The sequence below is a fragment of the Sciurus carolinensis genome, chromosome 3 (genome assembly GCF_902686445.1).
Source record: "Sciurus carolinensis chromosome 3, mSciCar1.2, whole genome shotgun sequence".
NCBI classification, from domain to species: Eukaryota; Metazoa; Chordata; class Mammalia; order Rodentia; family Sciuridae; genus Sciurus; species Sciurus carolinensis.
Window position 1 is genome coordinate 54,701,261 of NC_062215.1, and position 21,259 is coordinate 54,722,519.

Genomic DNA, 21,259 nt, shown 5'->3' on the forward strand with positions numbered 1-21,259 from the left:
TGCATTAAAAGGACTTGAAAATTACTAAGAGTTGCTTTTCCTTTGGTATTTAGGCAAAATTCCTAAGGAAATTGACAGAGAATAAACAAAAACATCATGAGAAAGAAACTAAGGGATGTTTCAAAGTAGCATTTCAAGACTTAGTGATCACAGATTGGTTCTCTGTGTCTCCCTGAAAAAGCATTCCATGAGAAAGGGTGCTGGTTCAAGAGGAAGTTCTGAGTATCTGTTTTTGACTGTTTGTAGACATGAGACTCAATACTCTCATGTCATGAAAAATGACTGGATTCACTTTAGATATATATATATTTAATGCCAGTGGAAACAAATATTGAATGAATCATTTCTTAATTTTTAAAATTTTGGCAGATTAGAACTCTTTGAACTATTTTTATTATTACAAATGATCACGAAAGCCTTGTTGGATGTCGTCCTAGCTGAAGAAAAAACAGACTTTTTGTACTGGTAGGAGAGGCCAATTTATTATTGTACTTCAATCTACTGACCATCTGAGGGAGTTACAAGTTAACATTTGTATCTCTGGTTGCTCTTTGTATATTTTAATCCAAATATGGTAAAGGACAGGGCTACAGAGAGGAGTGTCCACATAATATACAGAGCTTGTAACAGGAGAGGTTTAAAGTTCTCTGTGCTTTACACTTTGTTTAAATTGTATTTAAATTTAAATTTCTAAACTTTTCTTAGAATGTTAAGCTTCATTTAATCTCTCTTTTGATTTGCAGAAATCAGGTAAGACTATTGGTAAAATGACCTCTCATCACATTACTGAAGAACCTATAAAAAAGATGGCTGTCTTTGGAGAAACTCACAGGAATGAGCTAACAGGAGTATTTCTGGTTAAGCACTGGCTAGAGAATGATGCTGAGATTCAGAGAACAGGGCTGGAAGTAAACCACTTATTACCAACCCAAGAGCGGTGAAGAAGTGTACCAGATATTTTGACTGTGATCTGAATCGTGTTTTTGACCTTGAAAATCTTAGGTAAGAACATGTTTTGTATAGTGTGCATACATGCATGTGTGAAGTGTGGTATGTGTGTGAGAGAACATGTACACATATCTGTGTGATGAATATTCATGTTTGTACATATAGTGCCTGTAATATGTACATATCTTTCACTTTAAGTCATGCTGCCTTGTGAATTACACAGTTGTGGAAACTAAGCATTCATATGCTCTTTTAAATACTTTTAAAAATACCACATTATTTGATTTTTCTTTACAAATATATCCTATGCAGACTACAAAAATATATAAGAAAGATTTTATTTTTAAATCATATCTGGAAAGACAGATTTAATAATCCTTTGCATTAAGTTAGTGTTTGACCACTGTATTTACGTACATACTTGTTAGCTGTGTGGGAAATTCACTACAATGTTTTCTTGCAACTGTTTATGGTAGCACATAAAGTTCTAGTTAAGAAAAATATGATGTTCCAATTAATATTTGTTGAATGAAGAGTGAATACGTACCCATTTTCTGAAAACATCAGGCCACTCTGCAACCTGAGGAATAGTATTTACCTTTGAGGGTGGATTAAATAATGAGAGCCAAAGACACTTACCCTGGACTTTCTGAATTTGAGTTGTAGCTGATTTAAAATGCATTCCATACAATATACTTAATCCTAATATTCTAGATGGATCCTGACTAATTATTGTTGCCTTTGTTTGTGTCCTGATAGCTATCACTGTATATGCCTCTAAGTGTTTTACCTTTTTCATTTTTTTCTTTCATTTACCAAAAAATATTATTAAACATCTTTTATCATTGTGCCAAGTACTGTGGGAGTACAACACTGTGTACAGTTGTTTTTTTCCCCCCAAGGAGTGGGTAGACTGCTAGACAAGATATAAGACATGCACAGGAACAACTAGCTGCACTGCTTTATGTACCTGTTTTCTGATACATAATTTGAGTTAGAGAAGTCCTTAGGTTTAGTGTCACTATGGAACAAAAGATGAATTCAATTTTAATTTTTAAAATGCTTTATCTTTATGATTGAGGTGATATCAATATAAAAAGTTATTAACCTAAAATGAGTATTATACATATACATATTATAGTACAAAAAATAATTTGTTGAAGAACAACTGTCAGCATATTAAGTTCACAAATGACTCTAAAATGAACTTGGGTGAGTTTTCTTATTATGACCACTTATTCTATAAGTGTGCCTTTCAGTGAGAGAAGTTTTTTAAATTGAATTCACATTCTGCTTCTTCTTCATAACACTTTTCAGAGGTCAAGCAGTTCTCTCTTAGAGCAGCTATGAAAATTTATGAAATATATATCTTTTCCTACCCACCCCAAATTTCTTTTCCTATATTCCTCATCTCAGTAAGGGCACTGTCATCCACCATAGAAAATCCTCCATAGAAATGACAGTTCTTCATCCCCCTTGTCTAGTGGGTAAGTTTTTCCAAATATTGTTTGCAAGAACTTCACATATCCAGTCTTGCTCTCCTGTTTTACTCCCTTAGTTTATTTATCCTGCAGACAGTTACAATAACCTCTCAACAGACTGTAGATTGAGACTTGCTCCAGTCCTTATTGCCTTCCCTTATGTTATAGAGATAATCCTAACATGCTTTTCCCCTGTCAATTTTTTTTAAAAGTCTCCTCCTCAGAATAGATCTAAGCTACCTAGTATAGATGATAGTGCTCTTTGGGTTCTTGCCTCTGTCTGTTCTTTCAGTCTCATCCCTTGGAACTGTTCCAGTGGTACCTGTACTCCAGGCATGGAAACTCAAAATGTCCATTGTCTTTCAAAACTTCCAGCCTAAACTCTGAGCAGCTGGGTGGGCAGTGGTGCCATTTACTCAATTGGGGTAGAAAGATGTAGAAGCAAATAAGGTAGGGAATGGTCTCATGGGATTATCATGAATTAACTTTAAAAACAGATATTTGTGTGTGCACATGTGTATATAATATGTATGTGTATAATACATGTACATTAATCCTTTAGGAATTATGTTTGGTTGCATATAATAGAAACTTAAACATAGTAGCTTAAGGAAATAAGGGTTTCTTATTCACAAATAACGAGTCCAAAGGTAGGCTTTCCAGGGCTGGTGGGGTGGCTTCATGATATCATCAGTGCCACAGGTTGCTTCTCTCTTCCCACTGTGCTCTTCTTCACATGAACATTTTTGGACTCATGGCTTTTGCTTCATAACTGCAAAATGACTAATCCACCTTCTTGACTATATTCCAGACAGGAAGCACTCAGGTACAAAGTGGAGGTCCCTTGAGATACTAGTAAAAATAACCAGGAAATAAAAAGAGATGGAACTACATGAAAATGTGGTAGAATGATTTAATGAGAAAAAAGAAATCTAAACCATTGTCACATACGACAAGAAAAAATGTATCCTAACCATTTCAGGAAGTATGGAGAAACTGATTGAGAACCATGTAAGAATATAATAATAGCTATTAACACTTGTCCCACAAAAATATATACACATGTACCTGCACATTTTTGTATATCTGGGGACTCTAATCTGTAAACCTTTACCCTGGACCATTAATGACAGTTGGGCCTCAGTTAAAATTATCTAGCATTAAGATGATGTGAACACCTGAGTTTGATTATGTTTTGAGAACTTGAACTAGCCAGAGTAAAGATTGGGGGGAAGATGCATTTAATGATTCATCTCCATTATAAATAACAAATGTACCATAATTGCAAAGAAACTATAAATAAGATTAATGGAAAAGTTTTGTTTAGGGTTGAAGTCAATGGTAAATTGTTTGAAATGTCCTACCTGTGACTAGCCACATAATGAACATATTATTTTTCATGAATACCAATGTAATATCAGTTGTGTGGAATAAAATGGAGAGAAAAAGATTTTTTTGTATATAAAAGTTTTAGATGTTCTTACTCCTCTCACAAGATTTTCCATGTTAAAAGTTTGACAACTGGTTCTTTGTACACTGTATTCTTATTGGCTATTTTATTTTACTTCTTTTTTTATTTATTATACACAAATGGGGTACTTTTCATTTCTCTGGTTGTACATGATGTAGAGTCACACCATTTGTGTAATCATACATGTATATAGGGTAATGATGTCTGTCTCATTCCATTATCTTTCCTTCCCCCATCCCCACCCCACCCCTCATTTCCCTCTATACAATATTATTGAGTATTTATGTTTTCTTAGCCACAAATAATGTTAATCTTTTCCTTTCTGCTAATAATAGCATGGCAAAAAGATGTCAGAGGATTTTCCATATGAAGTGAAAAGAACACAAGAAAGAAATCATTTATTTGGTCCAAAAATAGTGAAGATTCCTATGACATCATTTATGACCTTCACAACACAACCTCTCACTTGGGGTGCACCCTTATTCTTGAAGATTCCAGGACTGACTTTTTAATTCAGATGTTTCATTATTTTAAGGTAATGTCAATGTTATTAATTTATAAGTTTATATAAGTCAATTATAGATGTGAAACAACCAGAACAGGGTCAGGAAGGAAGGTTCAAGAGAAATAGATCTATTCCACAGTCAGGCTGGGAGGCTGGATGGGAGGCTATACCCAGACACAGAGGTGGTGGTGACAGGCAGGAGAAAGGGAGAAACAAGTAAAAGAGCAACTACGATGAAAAAAATAACAAGACCCTTGTGGATTCTTATGCCTATAAGCTTAGGTTTTGAGAAAGCCACCAATTCATAAGTTATTTGACAAAAAGTCAAGTAAAATGAATATCAGAATTTTATATGGTAGAGTTGAAATATCAAAATTATAGGGTTTTAGGAAGTTCAAATAATTGTTATTTTCAGTGGTGAAGACATTGTTTCCCTTTAGTCCTGCCCTTGTCAACATTTTGATTGGGATTACATAACATACTGCCAAACTTTTGTCCTATACTTCATATGGCTAATCATTTTAAGACTCAGGAATCTGTGAGATTAAAAATTGAGCATTCCAATGCCTTTAACTAAAGAAACAATGCTAAAAAATACCAAACAAGTGAAAACACAAATAATGAATTTTGTGTTTGATTTTATATAATAGATGTTCTTTCTTCCTGAGAGAGCTAAAATGGTTTAGTGGGAAAAGTTTGACCCATGTAGCCAGAAGCTGGGCTTAAATCTTGGCTTTCTCCTTCACTTACCTTAAACAAGAAGTTCAACTCTCAAAAAGGCTTTTTATAAAATTGCCATAATAATACCCAATATGACTGCTAAAAGGTTTAAATGAGAAAATGTATTCAAAGCATTTAGACTAATGTCTACCCCATGTGAGGTTAACTATTATTTTTGTTTCTCTTGAGTTGTGGACAATCAGTAGGTCATGGTTCAGGTGGGAGATCCTTATGCAGCTGATCTCTGTTGCTCATTGAAGAGAGCTGAATGCTTTGGTGGCCAGACTGGAAGCCACAAGATTGATTCCTGGTTATCGAACTAAGAGAGGTGACTCAAATTTTTATTCAAATAAGCAGGATGAAGGTGAATCACCTCACATCTGTAGAACCTAAATTACAGGGGTAGAAACAGAGTTCTTAAGAGAATAAAAAAGCTAAATAGTAAGGGTAACTAATGATGAAAACAAAAACAACCACATCCATTCAGAAAGAAAATTTATTTCCTCTTATTTGGTCATGGCTCAGGAGAATTTTGTAATGTACATTTTACCCAGAAAGCTGCATGTAATTTTATGTGCAATTTATTTGAATGTTTTCAAAGCTATAACATTGAGCTTTAGAGTGTTTCCTAAAGTTGTCTTACTAATCTTGGTTGATAAAGTAAAGAATATGAAGGCATCACTCTCTCCATAGCAGCAAAGAGAATAAAACATATGGTCTTTACATAAAAGAAAGACATTTAAAAATTTCTTATCAGACTTCTTTGGCTTCCTTACCCTGCTATGTTTATCTTATTGAGCATTCTTTTCTCAAATATACAATCACTCTCTCTAGAGCCAAGTATCCTGTTGGTAAGTCTATTGGCATAACTGAATAAAGTATGTCTTACCTGAAACTCCAGAAAAATTAAAGAATATTTGTAGCTAACTTGCACATCATTAAGGCTTATAATTATTAGATAATAAGCAAATTAACCCCAGGCAGACATTGTACTTAATTTCCTCAATATTTCTGAGTATCTTTCTGGTTCCATTCATATTATTTCCTTTGCTGTTATGTTTGGCCCTTCAAATGAGTATGACAGATTCTTCTCATTCCCAAGACTTAAGTGAAATGTCACCTTCTACAGAACCTTCTCTCTAACTCCACTCCATAGAATTAATTACTCTAAAAATTTGTACTTTTAATAGGTAATTATTATGTGTCCACTACAGACCAGCACTGTGCTAGGTTCTGGGGAAACAGTAATGAACAAGGCACACAGGTTCCCTCAAAGAGCTTAGTATCTTATGAGAAGACAGACATTAAGGAGGTCATTACTGCATAGAGGGATAAATGGCCATAGTACGAAAAATTTATTCTCTTTCCTGTGAGACCTACTAGCATGATTAACAATTTGCTAACTATAGTGTAATTAAAATTTCTATTACAACTTAAGGTATTTTTTGTTAGATCTTGGATGCCTTAACCAAGAGTAAATTTAAGAGAAAGATAGCAAATAATATAAACAAATGAAATTATCCTGGTTATTCAAGTATTGATACTTTGGGTACATAACTAAGAAAAGAAATGAATTATTAATTATAATTGTAGGAAGCTAAGTATCCAAATATAGACACAGAGTTGTAATAAATGTAATAAACTGAAACCTTACTATGTTAGATAAGGTTGAGTACTGAGTTCAGTGAAACAGTGCCATGTGTAAGACCTAGGGTTCCATCCTTGGCACCACAAAATAATAATAAGAATAATAGAGATTATGGTTCCCTTTGATACCAAATAAAAGTGTAAGACTTTCAAACTTTGAAAGATTAGCTTTAGATTACGTTGTTTGTGGACAATGCTATTCTAGCTAGAACAAATATCTGCTGATAAGTTTGGCCCTTACAAATAGAGCCAAATCTTCAAAACATTTCAATATGAGGGAGTATTAAGTACATTATAAATAATTAGAGATATTATTATGTTCTCATTCCAACTTTACTCTTTTATATTTGACATATTATGTCACATATACATTGGACAAAACACTTAAGATCACAAGAGGCATTCTTTCTGAGTCAACAATTTATAATAAGAATATTACCCATATAACTTCTTTTAACTTCTACAAGCTACCTACAAAGACCACCTTTGTTCTATTGCCAAGGTGACTAAAATATAACATGACTATTCTCCATAAATTTATCCCAGAAAGAAGTTGTTTGCTGCCACCAGCCTCAGGATCGTTCTCCAACATCCAACACTCTCTATATTCTTTCCTTCTCTGACCTGTTTCTCTCTCTCTCTTTCTCTCTCTCTCTCTCTCTCTCTCTCTCTCTCTCTCTCTCTCTCACACACACACACACACACACACACACACACACACACAATCTTCTCCTAACTTGTCTAGACTGACTATGGTCTCGCCTGAGATTCAGACAGGTTATTTTTGATCATTATTCCTTCAGCTCCACTCCTGAAGATGCCACAGTCATGTCCTACAAATTCAAGTATGCTGCTCTAGGGCCAGCCAACCTATTATTCTGCACCCACAATAAGGAAAACAAGAAACAGAAACAAAAACAAACAAGCCAAAAACCAAAATAAACTTTCAATAACTGGCCCTTCTCAGGGAATTATGCACTCCTACTGGTTAGTTCATAGCTTCTGCCTGTCCTATATAGGACTACCTGAATCATACCTTCCATCCCCTTCCCAAACAAGAATATGTAGAATGCTTTTGGCTGCAGGTAACCTAAAATGCCTTAAACAATAATATTAGCATATTATTTTACATAACAATTTAACAATGTCATGAGGGACCAGGCTCTTTTTATCTACCTGGTTTTAGTACGTTGTTAGCTGACCCCAGGTTATAAAGAGTCCACTGTAGTTCCAAGTATCATATGCCAACCTGACAGTATCTAATGGAGGAAGGAACCCTCAGGAACTCCCCTACCTATCTTTCCTTATTCCCTCTTTGTCAAAACTGAATCAAATTTCCATTCTTAAATCATCAGGATAATTGGATTACTATAAATGAATTAAACTATTGAATATTTACTCTTAAGCCAAAGAAAAGTTATTTACCTGAAAGATTGGATACTCAACCAAAATTATGATTGTATAAGAAGGAAGGAAAACGGAATGTATTTGGGGTAGGCAAACAACAGTGTCTTCTACAATATGCACACAGATACATCCATGAACACAATTGTCATTCATTTGTACAAATCATTTATGCACAGAGGCATACCTTAGCCACACTTATGATACCATATACTTAAATAAATGCCTATATGTATATCCAAGAAGGTTAAACACAATGCAATATAATGAGATTTTTAGAACTGGAAAATAATAGAAATGGGTGAAAATAGGATGGGTTAAAAGAATATATTTGAGTTGAATAGAAGAGAATGCATGTGGGTGATATACTTAGTAAACAGTTTGATAAAAGGAGAAAGCAATGATTGGAGTGATGACTTTGTGGGAGACCTGAACAGGTGGAGAAGGAGTACTATGTATATATAAGGATGGATGCTTGACAGCTACAGGAAATAGATATGGTAGTACAAGCATAATTTTATTGAGGTTAGAGGAAATACACATTTTTCTACAGAAAATAAGAATCCATCATGTCAGATGGATTATTATTAAGTATAACAATGTTGTCCCAAAGCCACATAGATTGCATGTTAACTTAAAATTATACTTCATCTTGCTAGATTTCAATGACTAACTTGATGTCTGTCTCCCTGTTAGAGCTGAATATTAGGTCTCTGACAGTTTCTCTTTGTGACCACCTATTATTTTGTCATTACAGGCTTGTCCACTTCTTTTGCTATGTTATGACACTTAAATATATGAATCTTATTGAAGTAAATTTAAAGGAAAAATAACCCTGAGTTCTAACTACTCAAACACAAGTCTGTGATTTTTTCCATGTTCTCTTTCAGTCTTTATTCACTATGCATTTATCACTATGCATATTTAAACATGTAAATGTTCTGCTTTATTTTTTGCTGAACATTCTGTCTCAAATACTTTCCACGATGCTAACTGGTCTAACTTTTAAATAGTTTATAATAATGGGGTTCTAGGTATCAAAATGCTTGATTTCAAAATATGTTCTAATGCTTGTATAATATTACTATCTTCCCTTCTGTACCTAGGTATAGAAGTTGATCACCAACTCCAATGTGTTCTGCAAGCTGATATTTTGGATGAAATAAGAAAAATGATAAAACATGTTCTTGATTTTATATATCAGTTCAATGAAGGTAAGTAGTGGGTAAGAGTTGTTTCCTTAATTGTGGGTATTTGCATATATAGGTGTGTGTTAGTCATTATTATGACCAAAATATCTGACAAAGACAACTTAGAAGGAAAACTTTATTTTGGATCACATTCTCAAAGGTTTAGTACATGGTTGGCTGGATCCATTGCTCTGGGCCAAGGCAAGGCAGCCATCATGGCAGAAGGGCAAAGCAGAAGGAAGCTGCTCAGTACATGGCAGCTAGAACGCAGAGAGGGAGGGGGCCTCAGAGAAGGTGAACCCACCTCTTCCAGTCACTCTCCACTTGCCTACAGTTACCACCTAATCAGTCCATTCAAACTAGGATGAACTGATTATAACTATCATAATCAAATCATTTCACTTGTGAATATTCCTGTATTAACATAGGAGTTTTAGGGGATACCTCATATCCAAACCATAACAATACTATACATATATTACATATGTGTGCATCACTTACTTTGTGTGTGTGTGTGTGTGTGTGTGTAAAACTTAACCACTAAACATTGAAATAGTAATTGTAACCTAGGTCAAATTTGTTTTGCTTATAATCTTAGATGCTTTTTCAATTTTTTTTGCTTCAGCTGTTCTTCAATAACCAGAAGACACACATATAAGAAAACCAGTTGGCAAATAAACAATGCAAATCCTATTAATCTCCATTTTTAAAAACCAAAGACAGAGTAGGAAATGCAAATGTCCAATAAAAGAAGAAAATATGTTCAATATCACAAGTAATAAGAGAAATTCAAATCAGTGTGAGAAAACATTTTTCCCCATTAGATTGGAAAAAAATAGAATCTGATGATGTAAAGTGTGGGTATAGGAAAAGTAGACACTCTCATTTCTTGCTGACAAATATTTGGATTAGTTAAGACACTTTAAAGGGTAATTTTATAATATCTACTGTATCTACTTATTAAATTGTGCAAATCTTATGACATAACAGTTCCACATTTCAAAGAAACACAAGCTCAAAAACTCCCAGTTCCTGTTTTCAAGGATGGTTATTAAAGCTTGGTTTGCAATGGAACTGACTCAAATGTGGTGAACAGTTAAATGAAAATAATGAAAGAATCTTCAATACACATTATTGATTAAAAGAAAGAAAATTGTAGACCAATATATGATATACAAATTTACTTTAAAATAGTATTAATCACTTGCTAGAATGCATATAAGTATGAAATTGTTGACAAAGATGTAATTATGGTGACATAGCATCTGTGTAGTTCAGTGCCTGTGGGAAAGGTAATTCCTTAGCCTCATATTATGCAGCCCTCTGTGACCACAGAAACTTCTGGATTTGAGAATCCTTGACTTCATAATCATGAAAACTAAAAGTGAGCTGTTCACCATCTTTGTATGTGGGCAGGTTCTACACTATCTAATGGAACTGGTATTGGGAAGGTAACAACATATTCACAAGAAATTCTCAAATAGTAAGTGTGGAACTCTAATATGTTAAGAAATGATATACCCAGGGAGAATGCCACAAACCTGAGTGGAAAGCAAAGTTTACAAATCATGGTCCCTATATCCCTACCACAGGGATGGGGACACTCCATTCTCCTTTTTTGCATTCATCAGTCACCCATCTCTTGAATCTGGATTGCCTAGGTGGCTTGTTTTTGTGTCACAGAGTAGGCTTGAAAGGGACTTACACATTTGGACTTGCCCTCTTATGGCTTTTGGGAACCCTGTTTGGCTATTATGTGAATCGGTTCACACTAATCTGATGGATACTAAAAGGTCATCCTCAGACACCCCAGCCAATAGTCATGCAGCTCGAGCCTGCAGCCTGTCAACTGCCAGATATTAGATTGAGGCCATCCCAGATCATCCAGCTACAAGCTGATCTGCCAATCCACTCCAGATGCACGAGCAAGGCAATCAGAAACCAGTAAAGACAGTCCAGACTAGAGGAACTGCCTAACCAACCCACAGAACTACAAGCTAAATTAAAAAGGTTGTTGCTTTAAGTCACTAAGTTCTGGGAAAGTGTGCTATTAAGCAAAAGTTAGCTGAAGTAGGATTGATCACAGGGTCTCCCCTTCACAACTCCACTTTAAAGGCAAAGGAAGATTTTTTCCTTTAAATGAAACCATAACATCCTGTGGACACCCTATTGGACCCATGTTCCTATTTGCTCAAAGGTTGCATGGTATTTATGTAAACTACTCCCTTTTCCAAGTTTCTGGGCATTCAGCCATTTTGATGTTGTCATATGTTTGGAAGCTGAACTCCACTGCTGGTAGACTGCCTGCATCCCAAGATTACACTGCTCAAGAGCCATCTAAGTGTTTAATGATCTTGGTTAAGAGGAAGAGCCCCTAGGCTGAAGCAACCTAACTTGCTGAAAGTCCCCCTGAGAATATGCAATCCCTGAATGTCAGAGCTGGAGGGTCCTCCAAGATAGGCTAATCCAAAACCCTCTTTTGACAAGTAGTGAAAGTGAACCTCTAGAAGTTAAGCATCTTGCTCAAAATTTCACAGCTAGGAAAACAGTTGTCAGCAGAACAGAGTCCAGGGTCCTGACTTGCAGTCCCAGGCTCTTGTTCTCCCACACAGGTTTTTTAAGTTCTATTTTCTACTTCTGTTCATCAGTGTACTTATAGGAATAATTGCAGAACTTTTTGACTTTATATCATTTATGAACATCTTTAGCTAAATTTAATGTATTCTCCTTGTAACTGTCTTCATTTTTAAAAAATTTTTTTTATTTTTATTTTTTTTATTATTGTATACAAATGGGATACATGTTGTTTCTCTATTTGTACATAGAGTCAAGGCATACCATTTGTGTAATCATACGTTTACATAGGGCAATGATGTTTGATTATTTTTTTTCCTTCCCCCCACCCCTCCCACCCCTCTTTCCCCTCTATACAGTCCTTCTTTCCTTCATTCTTACCGCTCTCCTTATCCTTAACTCTAAACCTAACCCTAAACCTAGTGCTAACCCCTCCCACCCCCCATTATATGTCCTCATCCGCTTATCAGAGAGATCATTCGTCCTTTAGTTTTTTGAGATTGGCTTATCTCACTTAGCATGATATTCTCCAATTTCATCCATTTGCCTGCAAATGCCATAATTTTATCATTCTTCATTGCGGAGTAATATTCCATTGTATATATATGCCACAGTTTCTTTATCCATTCATCAACTGAAGGGCATCTAGGTTGGTTCCACAATGTGGCTATGGTGAATTGAGCAGCAATGAACATTGATGTGGCTGTATCTCTGTAGTATGCTGATTTTAAGTCCTTTGGGTATAGACCAAGGAGTGGGATAGCTAGGTCAAATGGTGTTTCCATTCCAAGCTTTCTGAGGAATCTCCACACTGCTTTCCAGAGTGGCTGCACTAATTTGCAACCCCACCAGCAATGTATGAGTGTTCCTTGTTCACCACATCCTCGCCAACACCTATTGTTGCTTGTGTTCTTGATAATCACCATTCTAATTGGGGTGAGATGAAATCTTAGGGTACTTTTGATTTGCATTTCCCTTATTACTAGGGATGTTGAACATTTTTTCATATATCTGTGAAGTGTCTGTTCATTTCCTTAGCCCATTTGTTGATTGGATTATTTGTATTCTTGGTGTAGAGTTTTTTGAGTTCTTTATAGATTCTGGAAATTAGCGCTCTATCTGAAGTATGGTTGGCAAAGATATTCTCCCACTCTGTAGGCTCTCTCTTCACATTGCTGATAGTTTCCTTTGCTGAGAGAAAACTTTTTAGTTTGAATCTATCCCAGTTGTTGATTCTTGCTTTTATTTCTTGTGCTATGGGAGTCCTGTTAAGGAAGTCTGATCCTAAGCCAACAAGTTGAAGATTTGGACCTACTTTTTCTTCTATAAGATGCAGGGTCTCTGGTCTGATTCCGAGGTCCTTCATCCATTTTGAGTTGAGTTTTGTGTAGGGTGAGAGATAGGGGTTTAATTTCATTCTATTGCATATGGTTTTCCAGTTTTCCCAGCACCATTTGTTGAAGAGGCTATCTTTTCTCCATTGCATATTGCTGGAACCTTTGTCTAGTATGAGAAAATTGTATTTATTTGGGTTTGTGTCCATGTCCTCTATTCTGTACCATTGATCTACCTGTCTATTTTGGTACCAATACCATGCCGTTTTTGTTACTATTGCTTTGTAGTAGAGTTGAAGATCTGGTATTGCAATACCCCGTGCTTCGCTCTTGCTACTGAGGATTGCTTTAGCTATTCTAGGTTTTTCATTCTTCCAGATGAATTTCATAATTGCTTGTTCTATTTCTGCAAGGTACATTATTGGGATTTTAATTGGAATTGCATTGAATCTGTATAGCACTTTAGGTAGTATAGCCATTTTGACAATATTAATTCTGCCTATCCAGGAACATGGGAGATCTTTCCATCTTCTAAGGTTTTCTTTAATTTCTTTCTTTAGTGTTCTGTAGTTCTCATTGTAGAGGTCTTTCACCTCTTTTGTGAGATTGATTCCCAAGTATTTTATTTTTTTCGATGCTTTTGTGAATGGGGTAGTTTTCCTAATTTCTCTTTCTGAAGATTCATCACTTATGTATAAAAATGCATTGGATTTATGAGCATTGATCTTGTAACCTGCTACTTTACTGAATTCACTTATGAGTTCTAAAAGTTTTCTGGTTGAATTTCCAGGTTCCTCTAAATATATAATCATGTCATCAGTGAACAGGGATAGTTTGAGTTCTTCTTTTCCTATTCGTATCCCTTTAATTTCTTGGTCTGTCTAATTGCTCTGCCTAGAGTCTCAAGGACGATGTTGAATAGAAGTGGTGAAAGAGGGCATCCCTGCCTTGTTCCAGTTTTTAGGGGGAACGCTTTCAGTTTTTCACCATTTAGAATGATATTAGCCATGGGCTTAGCGTAGATGGCCTTTATAATGTTAAGGAATGTTCCCACTACCTCAATTTTTTCTATTGTTTTGAGCATGAAGGGATGCTGTATTTTATCGAATGCTTTTTCTGCATCTATTGAAATAATGTGATTCTTAACTTTAAGTCTGTTGATATGGTGAATGACATTAATTGATTTCCGAATGTTGAACCAACCTTGCATCCCTGGAATAAAACCCACTTGATCATGGTGCACTATCTTTTTAATATATATTTGTATGGGATTTGCTAAAATTTTGTTGAGAATTTTTGCGTCAATGTTCATTAAGGATATTGGTCTGAAATTTTCTTTCCTCGATGTGTCTCTGTCTGGTTTAGGTATCAGGGTGATATTGACTTCATAGAACGAGTTTGGGAGGGTTCCCTCCTCTTCTATTTCATGGAATACTTTGAGGAGTATTGGAATGAGCTCTTCTTTAAAGGTTTTGTAGAACTCGACTGAGAACCCATCTGGTCCTGGACTTTTCTTTGTTGGTAGGCTTTTGATGACCTCTTCTATTTCATTGCTTGAAATTGGTTTATTTAAGTTGTGTATGTCCTCCTTGTTCAGTTTAGGTAATTCATATGTCTCTAGAAATTTGTTGATGTCTTCGAGGTTTTCTGTTTTGTTGGAGTATAGATTTTTGAAATAGCTCCTAATTATGTTTTGTATTTCAGTCGTGTCTGTTGTGATGTTTCCTTGTTCATTCCGAATTTTAGTAATTTGAGTTTTCTCCCTCTTTCTCTTTGTTAGTGTGGCTAAGGGTTTATCAATTTTATTTATTTTTTCAAAGAACCAACTATTTATTTTGTCAATTTTTTGTATTGTTTCTTTTGTTTCAATTTCGTTGATTTCAGCTCTGAGTTTAACTATTTCCTGTCTTCTACTACTTTTGGTATTGGTCTGCTCTTCTTTTTCTAGCGCTTTGAGCTGTAGTGTTAAGTCGTTTATTTGTTGATTTCTGCTTCTTTTTTTGAATGCGCCCCATGAAATAAATCTTCCTCTAAGTACTGCATTCATAGTGTCCCAGAGATTTTGATATGATGTGTCTTTGTTCTCATTTACTTCTAAGAATTTTTTTATTTCCCTCCTGATGTCTTCTGTTATCTATTCATCATATAATAGTGTATTGTTTAATCTCCAGGTATTGGAGAAGTTTCTGTTTTTTATTCTGTCATTTATTTCTAATTTCAATCCATTATGATCTGATAGAGTACAAGGTAGTATCTCTATCTTCTTGTATTTGCTAACAGTAGCTTTGTGGCATAAAATATGGTCTATTTTGGAGAAGGATCCATGTGCTGTTGAGAAGAAAGTGTATTCATTCTTTGTTGGATGATGTATTCTGTATATGTCCGTTAAGTCTAAATTGTTGATTGTGTTGTTGAGATCTATAGTTTCTTTATTCAATTTTTGTTTGGACGATCTATCCATTGGTGAGAGAGGTGTGTTAAAGTCGCCTAGTATTATTGTGTTGTGGTCTATTTGATTTCTGGAATTGAGAAGGACTTGTTTGATGTACGTGGATGAGCCAATGTTCGGGGCCTAGATATTTATGATTGTTATGTCTTGCTGATTTATGCTTCCCTTAAGCAGCATGTAATGTCCTTCTTTATCCCTTCTGACTAGTTTTGGTTTGAAGTCCACATTATCTGAAATGAGGATGGATACTCCAGCTTTTTTGCTGTGTCCGTGTGCATGGTATGTTTTTCCCCATCCTTTCACCTTTAGTCTATGGGTGTCTCTTTCTATGAGATGAGTCTCTTGCAGGCAGCATATTGTTGGATTTTTCTTTTTAATCCAATCTGCCAGTCTATGTCTTTTGATTGATGAGTTCAGGCCATTAACATTCAGGGTTATTATTGTGATATGATTTGTATTCCAAGTCAATTGACTAATATTTGTTTTTGACATGATTTGGTTTCTCCTTTATTTGGCTATTCCTTTAGGTTAGCACCTCCTGTTGCTGATTTGCATCGTTGTTTCTCATCTCTTCCTCATGGAATATTTTGCTGAGAATGTTCTGTAATGCTGGCTTTCTTTTTGTAAATTCCTTTAGCTTTTGTTTATCATGGAAGGATCTTATTTCATCATCAAATTTGAAGGTAAGTTTTGCTGGGTATAAGATGCTTGGTTGGCATCCGTTTTCTTTCAGGGCTTGGTATATGTTGTTCCAGGCCCTTCTAGCTTTTAGGGTCTGGATTGAAAAATCTGCTGATATTCTTATTGGTTTCCCTCTGAATGTAATTTGATTCTTTTCTCTCGTGGCCTTTAAAATTCTGTCTTTATTTTGTATGTTAGGTATTTTCATAATAATGTACCTTGGTGTGGGTCTGTTGTAATTTTGTATGTTTGGAGTTCTATAAGCCTCTTGTACTTGGTTTTCCATTTCATTTTTCAGATTTGGGAAATTTTCTGATATTATTTCATTGAATAGATTGTTCATTCCTTTGGTTTGTTTCTCTAAGCCTTCCTCAATCCCAATAATTCTTAAATTTGGCCTTTTCATGATATCCCACAGTTCTTGTAGATTCTGTTCATGATTTCTTACCATCTTCTCTATTTGGCCAACTTTGTTTTCAAGATTAAATAATTAGTCTTCAATGTCTGAGGTTCTGTCTTCCAGGTGTTCTATCCTATTGGTTGTGCTTTCTATGGAGTTTTTAACTTGGTTTATTGTTTCCTTCATTTCAAGTATTTCAGTTTGCTTTTTTTTCAGTATCTCTAACTCTTTATTGAAATGAACTCTTGCTTCCCGTATTTGGTCTTTTAACTGTTGATTGGTGCGATCATTTAATGCCTGCATTTGCTCTTTCATCTCCTCCTTCAATGCCTGCATTTGCTCTTTCATCTCCTCATTTGCTTCCCTGATCGTTTTAATTATGTACATTCTGAACTCCCTTTCTGACATTTCTTCTGCTGTGCTGTCATTGGGTTTTATTGATGTAGTATCTAGGTTTGTTTGGGACATTTTCTTCCCTTGTTTTCTCATATTGGTCAGCTGTCAGTGGGACCCTGAGATATTGCAGATTTCCGCTATTGGCTTATAGTGTCCCGGTAGATTTCCAGTGTATCACCTCCCAGCCTTCAGTAGCCTGATGTCTTGGAGGAATTTGATAATGCAGTGCATCCGAAGAAAGCTGCCCCTAGCCCCCTACTGGTTCCAGGGTTTGGAGCTGGCTCTGTGTGGAAAGGCTCTCACTGGGGGCCTGCACCGTTCAGCTGGCCGTGTGGGAGGAGCTCACTGCCGGAGTGTGGAAGGCTACCTGGGGAAGACTGTAGCTGCCCTACCCTGCTCTGATAAGCCACCCTATCTGTGCCTGCCACCCGGGCCGAGCTTTACCCAGTGGGCAGACTCACCCGTGGCTCTATTTCAGTCCGAGTCTCTCAATGCCTCCCCTTCTTAACTCCTGGGTTCTGGAGCGACTGGGGATGCAGTCACCCTCTAGGCCTCCATCTTGGAACGCCCCATGGAAAGAGCTTGCGGCCGGAGTGGGCAGAGCCACCTGAAGAGGTCTCTGGCTGCCCTGCCCTGATCCCAGAGGCTGCTTGCGGATCGAAGCTCTCCGTTTGGTCGGGGACTTGTGGCTGGCTCTATGTAGAAAGCCTCTCACTGGCGGTCTGGTCTGAGAAGCTAGCCTTGAAAGGCACCTCCCACCGCAGGGGTCCAGGCTGGTGGGGGAAGTCTCTGGCTGCCCTATCCTGGTCCCTGAAGCTGCTTGCATGCCAGAGTATGCTGGGAGTACGCTGTGCTGGCTCCGGGACTTGGAGCTTGTTCTGGTCAGAAAGGCTCTCACTAGCGGGCCCGCTCCGAGAACCTGGAGAAGCTGGCTGTGTGGGTGGGGCCTACCGCCGGAGTGCGCAGGGCTGCCTGTGGAAGACTCTAGCTGCCCTGCCCTGCTCCGATAAGCCACCTCTATCTGGGCCTGCCACCCGGGCCGAGCTTTACCCAGTGGGCAGACTCACCCCGTGGCTTATTTTAGTTCGAGTCTCTCAAGCCTCCCCTTCTTAACTCCTGGGTTCTGGAGCGACTGGGGATGCAGTCACCCTCTAGGCCGCCATCTTGGATCGCCCCCTGATCAGCTTTCTTAATGCCTGCCTTTATAAAACCCAGATATACTCAAAGTTTGGGGAAATATTCCTGTTGGTTTCTGGAACTAACCAACACTCAGCCAGACACTCATGTGTGAGAAGTGAGCAATGTGTGAATCAGAAGTGCTCATCTTCCCTATCAGCACACCATAAACACCCAGGACTCAGTCATTTCATAATTAAATCTCATATTCCATGGTCTAGAGTCTTTGTTAGACCTTCGGAAAAATCATAAATACATGACAAATACAGTTTATTCAGTCGTTCATTCACTGTTTAAGGCATAGTCCCTGCTCTCATGTGCCTGATAATTTAATGGAGAAGCCAGCATCACAGACTAATTTTATTATATATGATAAGGAACAGAGAGAATTTTGGCGTTTTCGACTAAGTTCTAAAGTGCAAAGGATTTGTTAGAGGAAAGACTAACCTGAAAGTGTGGAATTGTTCCATTGATCAAAGAATGGTCACAAAACCCATAAGGTAATGGGTGTGTACACTGGTATTGGGTCACAAGGGTCACTGGGTTTATGTTCCACCAAAATAAATGCAGTGAATTTTCTCCCCTACTGTCCAATTTTGAAGTAGACTTTTACTACCTTCTTTTCTTTTAAATTTATTTTTATTGTAAAAAAATGGGATACATGTTGTTTCTCTGTTTGTACATGAAGTCAAGGTATACCATTTGTGTAATCATATATTTACATAGGGTAATGTTGTTTGATTCATTCTGTTATTTTTCCTTCCCCCTACCCCTGTCACCCACCCCTCTTTTCCCTCTATACAGTCCCTCCTTCCTCCATTCTTGCCCCCCTCCCAACCCCCATTATGTGTCATCATCCGCTTATCAGTGAGATCATTTGCCTTTTGGATTTTTGAGATTGGCTTATCTCACTTAGCATGATATTCTCCAATTTCATCCATTTGCCTGCAAATGCCATAATTTTATCATTCTTTATGGCTGAGTAATATTCCATGGTATATATATATACCACAGTTTCTTTATCCATTCATCAATTGAAGGACATCTAGGTTGGTTCCACAATCTGGCTATTGTGAACTGAGCAGCTATGAACATTGATGTGGCTGTATCTCTGTAATATGCTGATTTTAAGTCCTTTGGGTATAGGCCAAGGAGTGGGATAGCTGGGTCAAATGATGGTTCCATTCCAAGCTTTCTGAGGAATCTCCACACTGCTTTCCAGAGTGGCTGCACTAATTTGCAACCCCACCAGCAATGTATGAGTGTACCTTTTTCCCCACATGCTCTCCAACACCTATTGTTGCTTGTGTTCTTGATAATCGCCATTCTAATGGGGCTGAGATGGAATCTTAGGGTAATTTTGATTTGCATTTCTCTTATTACTAGAGATGTTGAACATTTTTTCATATGTTTATTGATTGTAGATCTTCTGTGAAGTGTCTGTTCATTTCCTTAACCTATTTGTTGATTGGATTATTTGTATTCTTGGTGTAGAGTTTTTTGAGTTCTTTATATATTCTGGAAATTAGTGCTCTATCTGAAGTATGAGTGGCAAAGATATTCTCCCACTCTGTAGGCTCTCTCTTCACATTGCCGTTAGTTTCCTTTGCTGAGAGAAAGCTTTTTAGTTTGCATCTATCCCAGTTATTGATTCTTGCTTTTATTTCTTGTGCTATGGAAGTCCTATTAAGGAAGTCTGAACCTAGGCTGACATGTGGAAGATTTGGACCTACTTTTTCTTCTATAAGATGCAGGGTCTCTGGTCTGATTCCGAGGTCCTTCATCCATTTTGAGTTGAGTTTTGTGCAGGGTGAGAGACAGGGGTTTACTTTCATTCAGCTGCATATGGCTTTCCAGTTTTCCCAGCACCATTTGTTGAAGAGGTTATCTTTTCTCCATTGCATGTTTTTGGCACCTTTGTCTAATATGAGAAAATTGTATTTATTTGGGTTTGTGTCTGTGTCCTCTATTCTGTACCATTGATCTACCTCTCTATTTTGGTACCAATACCATACCATTGTTGTTACTATTGCTTTGTAGTATAGTTGAAGTTCTGGTATTGTGATATCCCCAGCTTCACTCTTCCTGCTAAGGATTGCTTTAGCTATTCTGGGTTTCTTATTCTTCCAGATTAATTTCATGATTGCTTGCTCTATTTCTGTAAGGTACATCATTGGTATTTTAGTTGGAATTGCATTGAATCTGTATAGCACTTTTGGTAGTATGACCATTTTGACAATATTAATTCTGCCTATCCAAGAACATGGAATATTTTTCCATCTTCTAAGGTTTTCTTTAATTTCTTTCTTTAGTGTTCTGTAGTTCTCATTGTAGAGGCCTTTCACCTCTTTTGTGAGATTGATTCCCAAGTATTTTTTTTTTTTGAGGCTATTGTGAATGGGGTAGTTTTCCTAAGTTCTCTTTCTGAAGATTCATCACTTATGTAAAAAAATGCATTAGCTATATGAGCATTGATCTTATAACCTGCTGCTTTACTGAATTCACTTATGAGTTCTAAAAGTTTTCTGGTGGAATTTTCTGGTTCCTCTAAATATATAATTATATCTTCAGCAAATAGGGACAGTTTGAGTTCTTCTTTTCCTATCTTTTTCCCTTTAATTTCTTTGGTCTCTCTAATTGCTCTGGCTAGAGTCTCAAGGACAATGTTGAATAGAAGTGGTGAAAGAGGGCATCCATGTCTCGTTCCAGTTTTTAGGGGGAACGCTTTCAGTTTTTCACCATTTAGAATAATATTGGCCATGGGCTTAGCATAGATGGCCTTTACAATGTTAAGGAATGTTCCACTATCCCTATTTTTTCCAGTGTTTTGAGCATGAAGGGATGCTGTATTTTATCAAATGCTTTTTCTGCATCTCTCAAAAT

General features: G+C 36.7%; 1 protein-coding gene across 1 annotated transcript in view; it reads left to right on the forward strand.

The window, feature by feature from the left end:
* The first annotated feature begins 630 nt into the window (after positions 1–630).
* LOC124980380 (olfactory receptor 1D2-like) overlaps positions 631–21,259 on the forward strand; it is a 110,911-nt gene continuing 90,282 nt past the window's right edge. The window contains 4 exon segments of the mRNA XM_047545876.1: positions 631–750; positions 864–1,002; positions 4,236–4,435; positions 9,283–9,390. Of these exon segments, the coding sequence (XP_047401832.1) occupies positions 9,358–9,390 (33 nt within the window). The 5' untranslated portion in view covers positions 631–750; positions 864–1,002; positions 4,236–4,435; positions 9,283–9,357.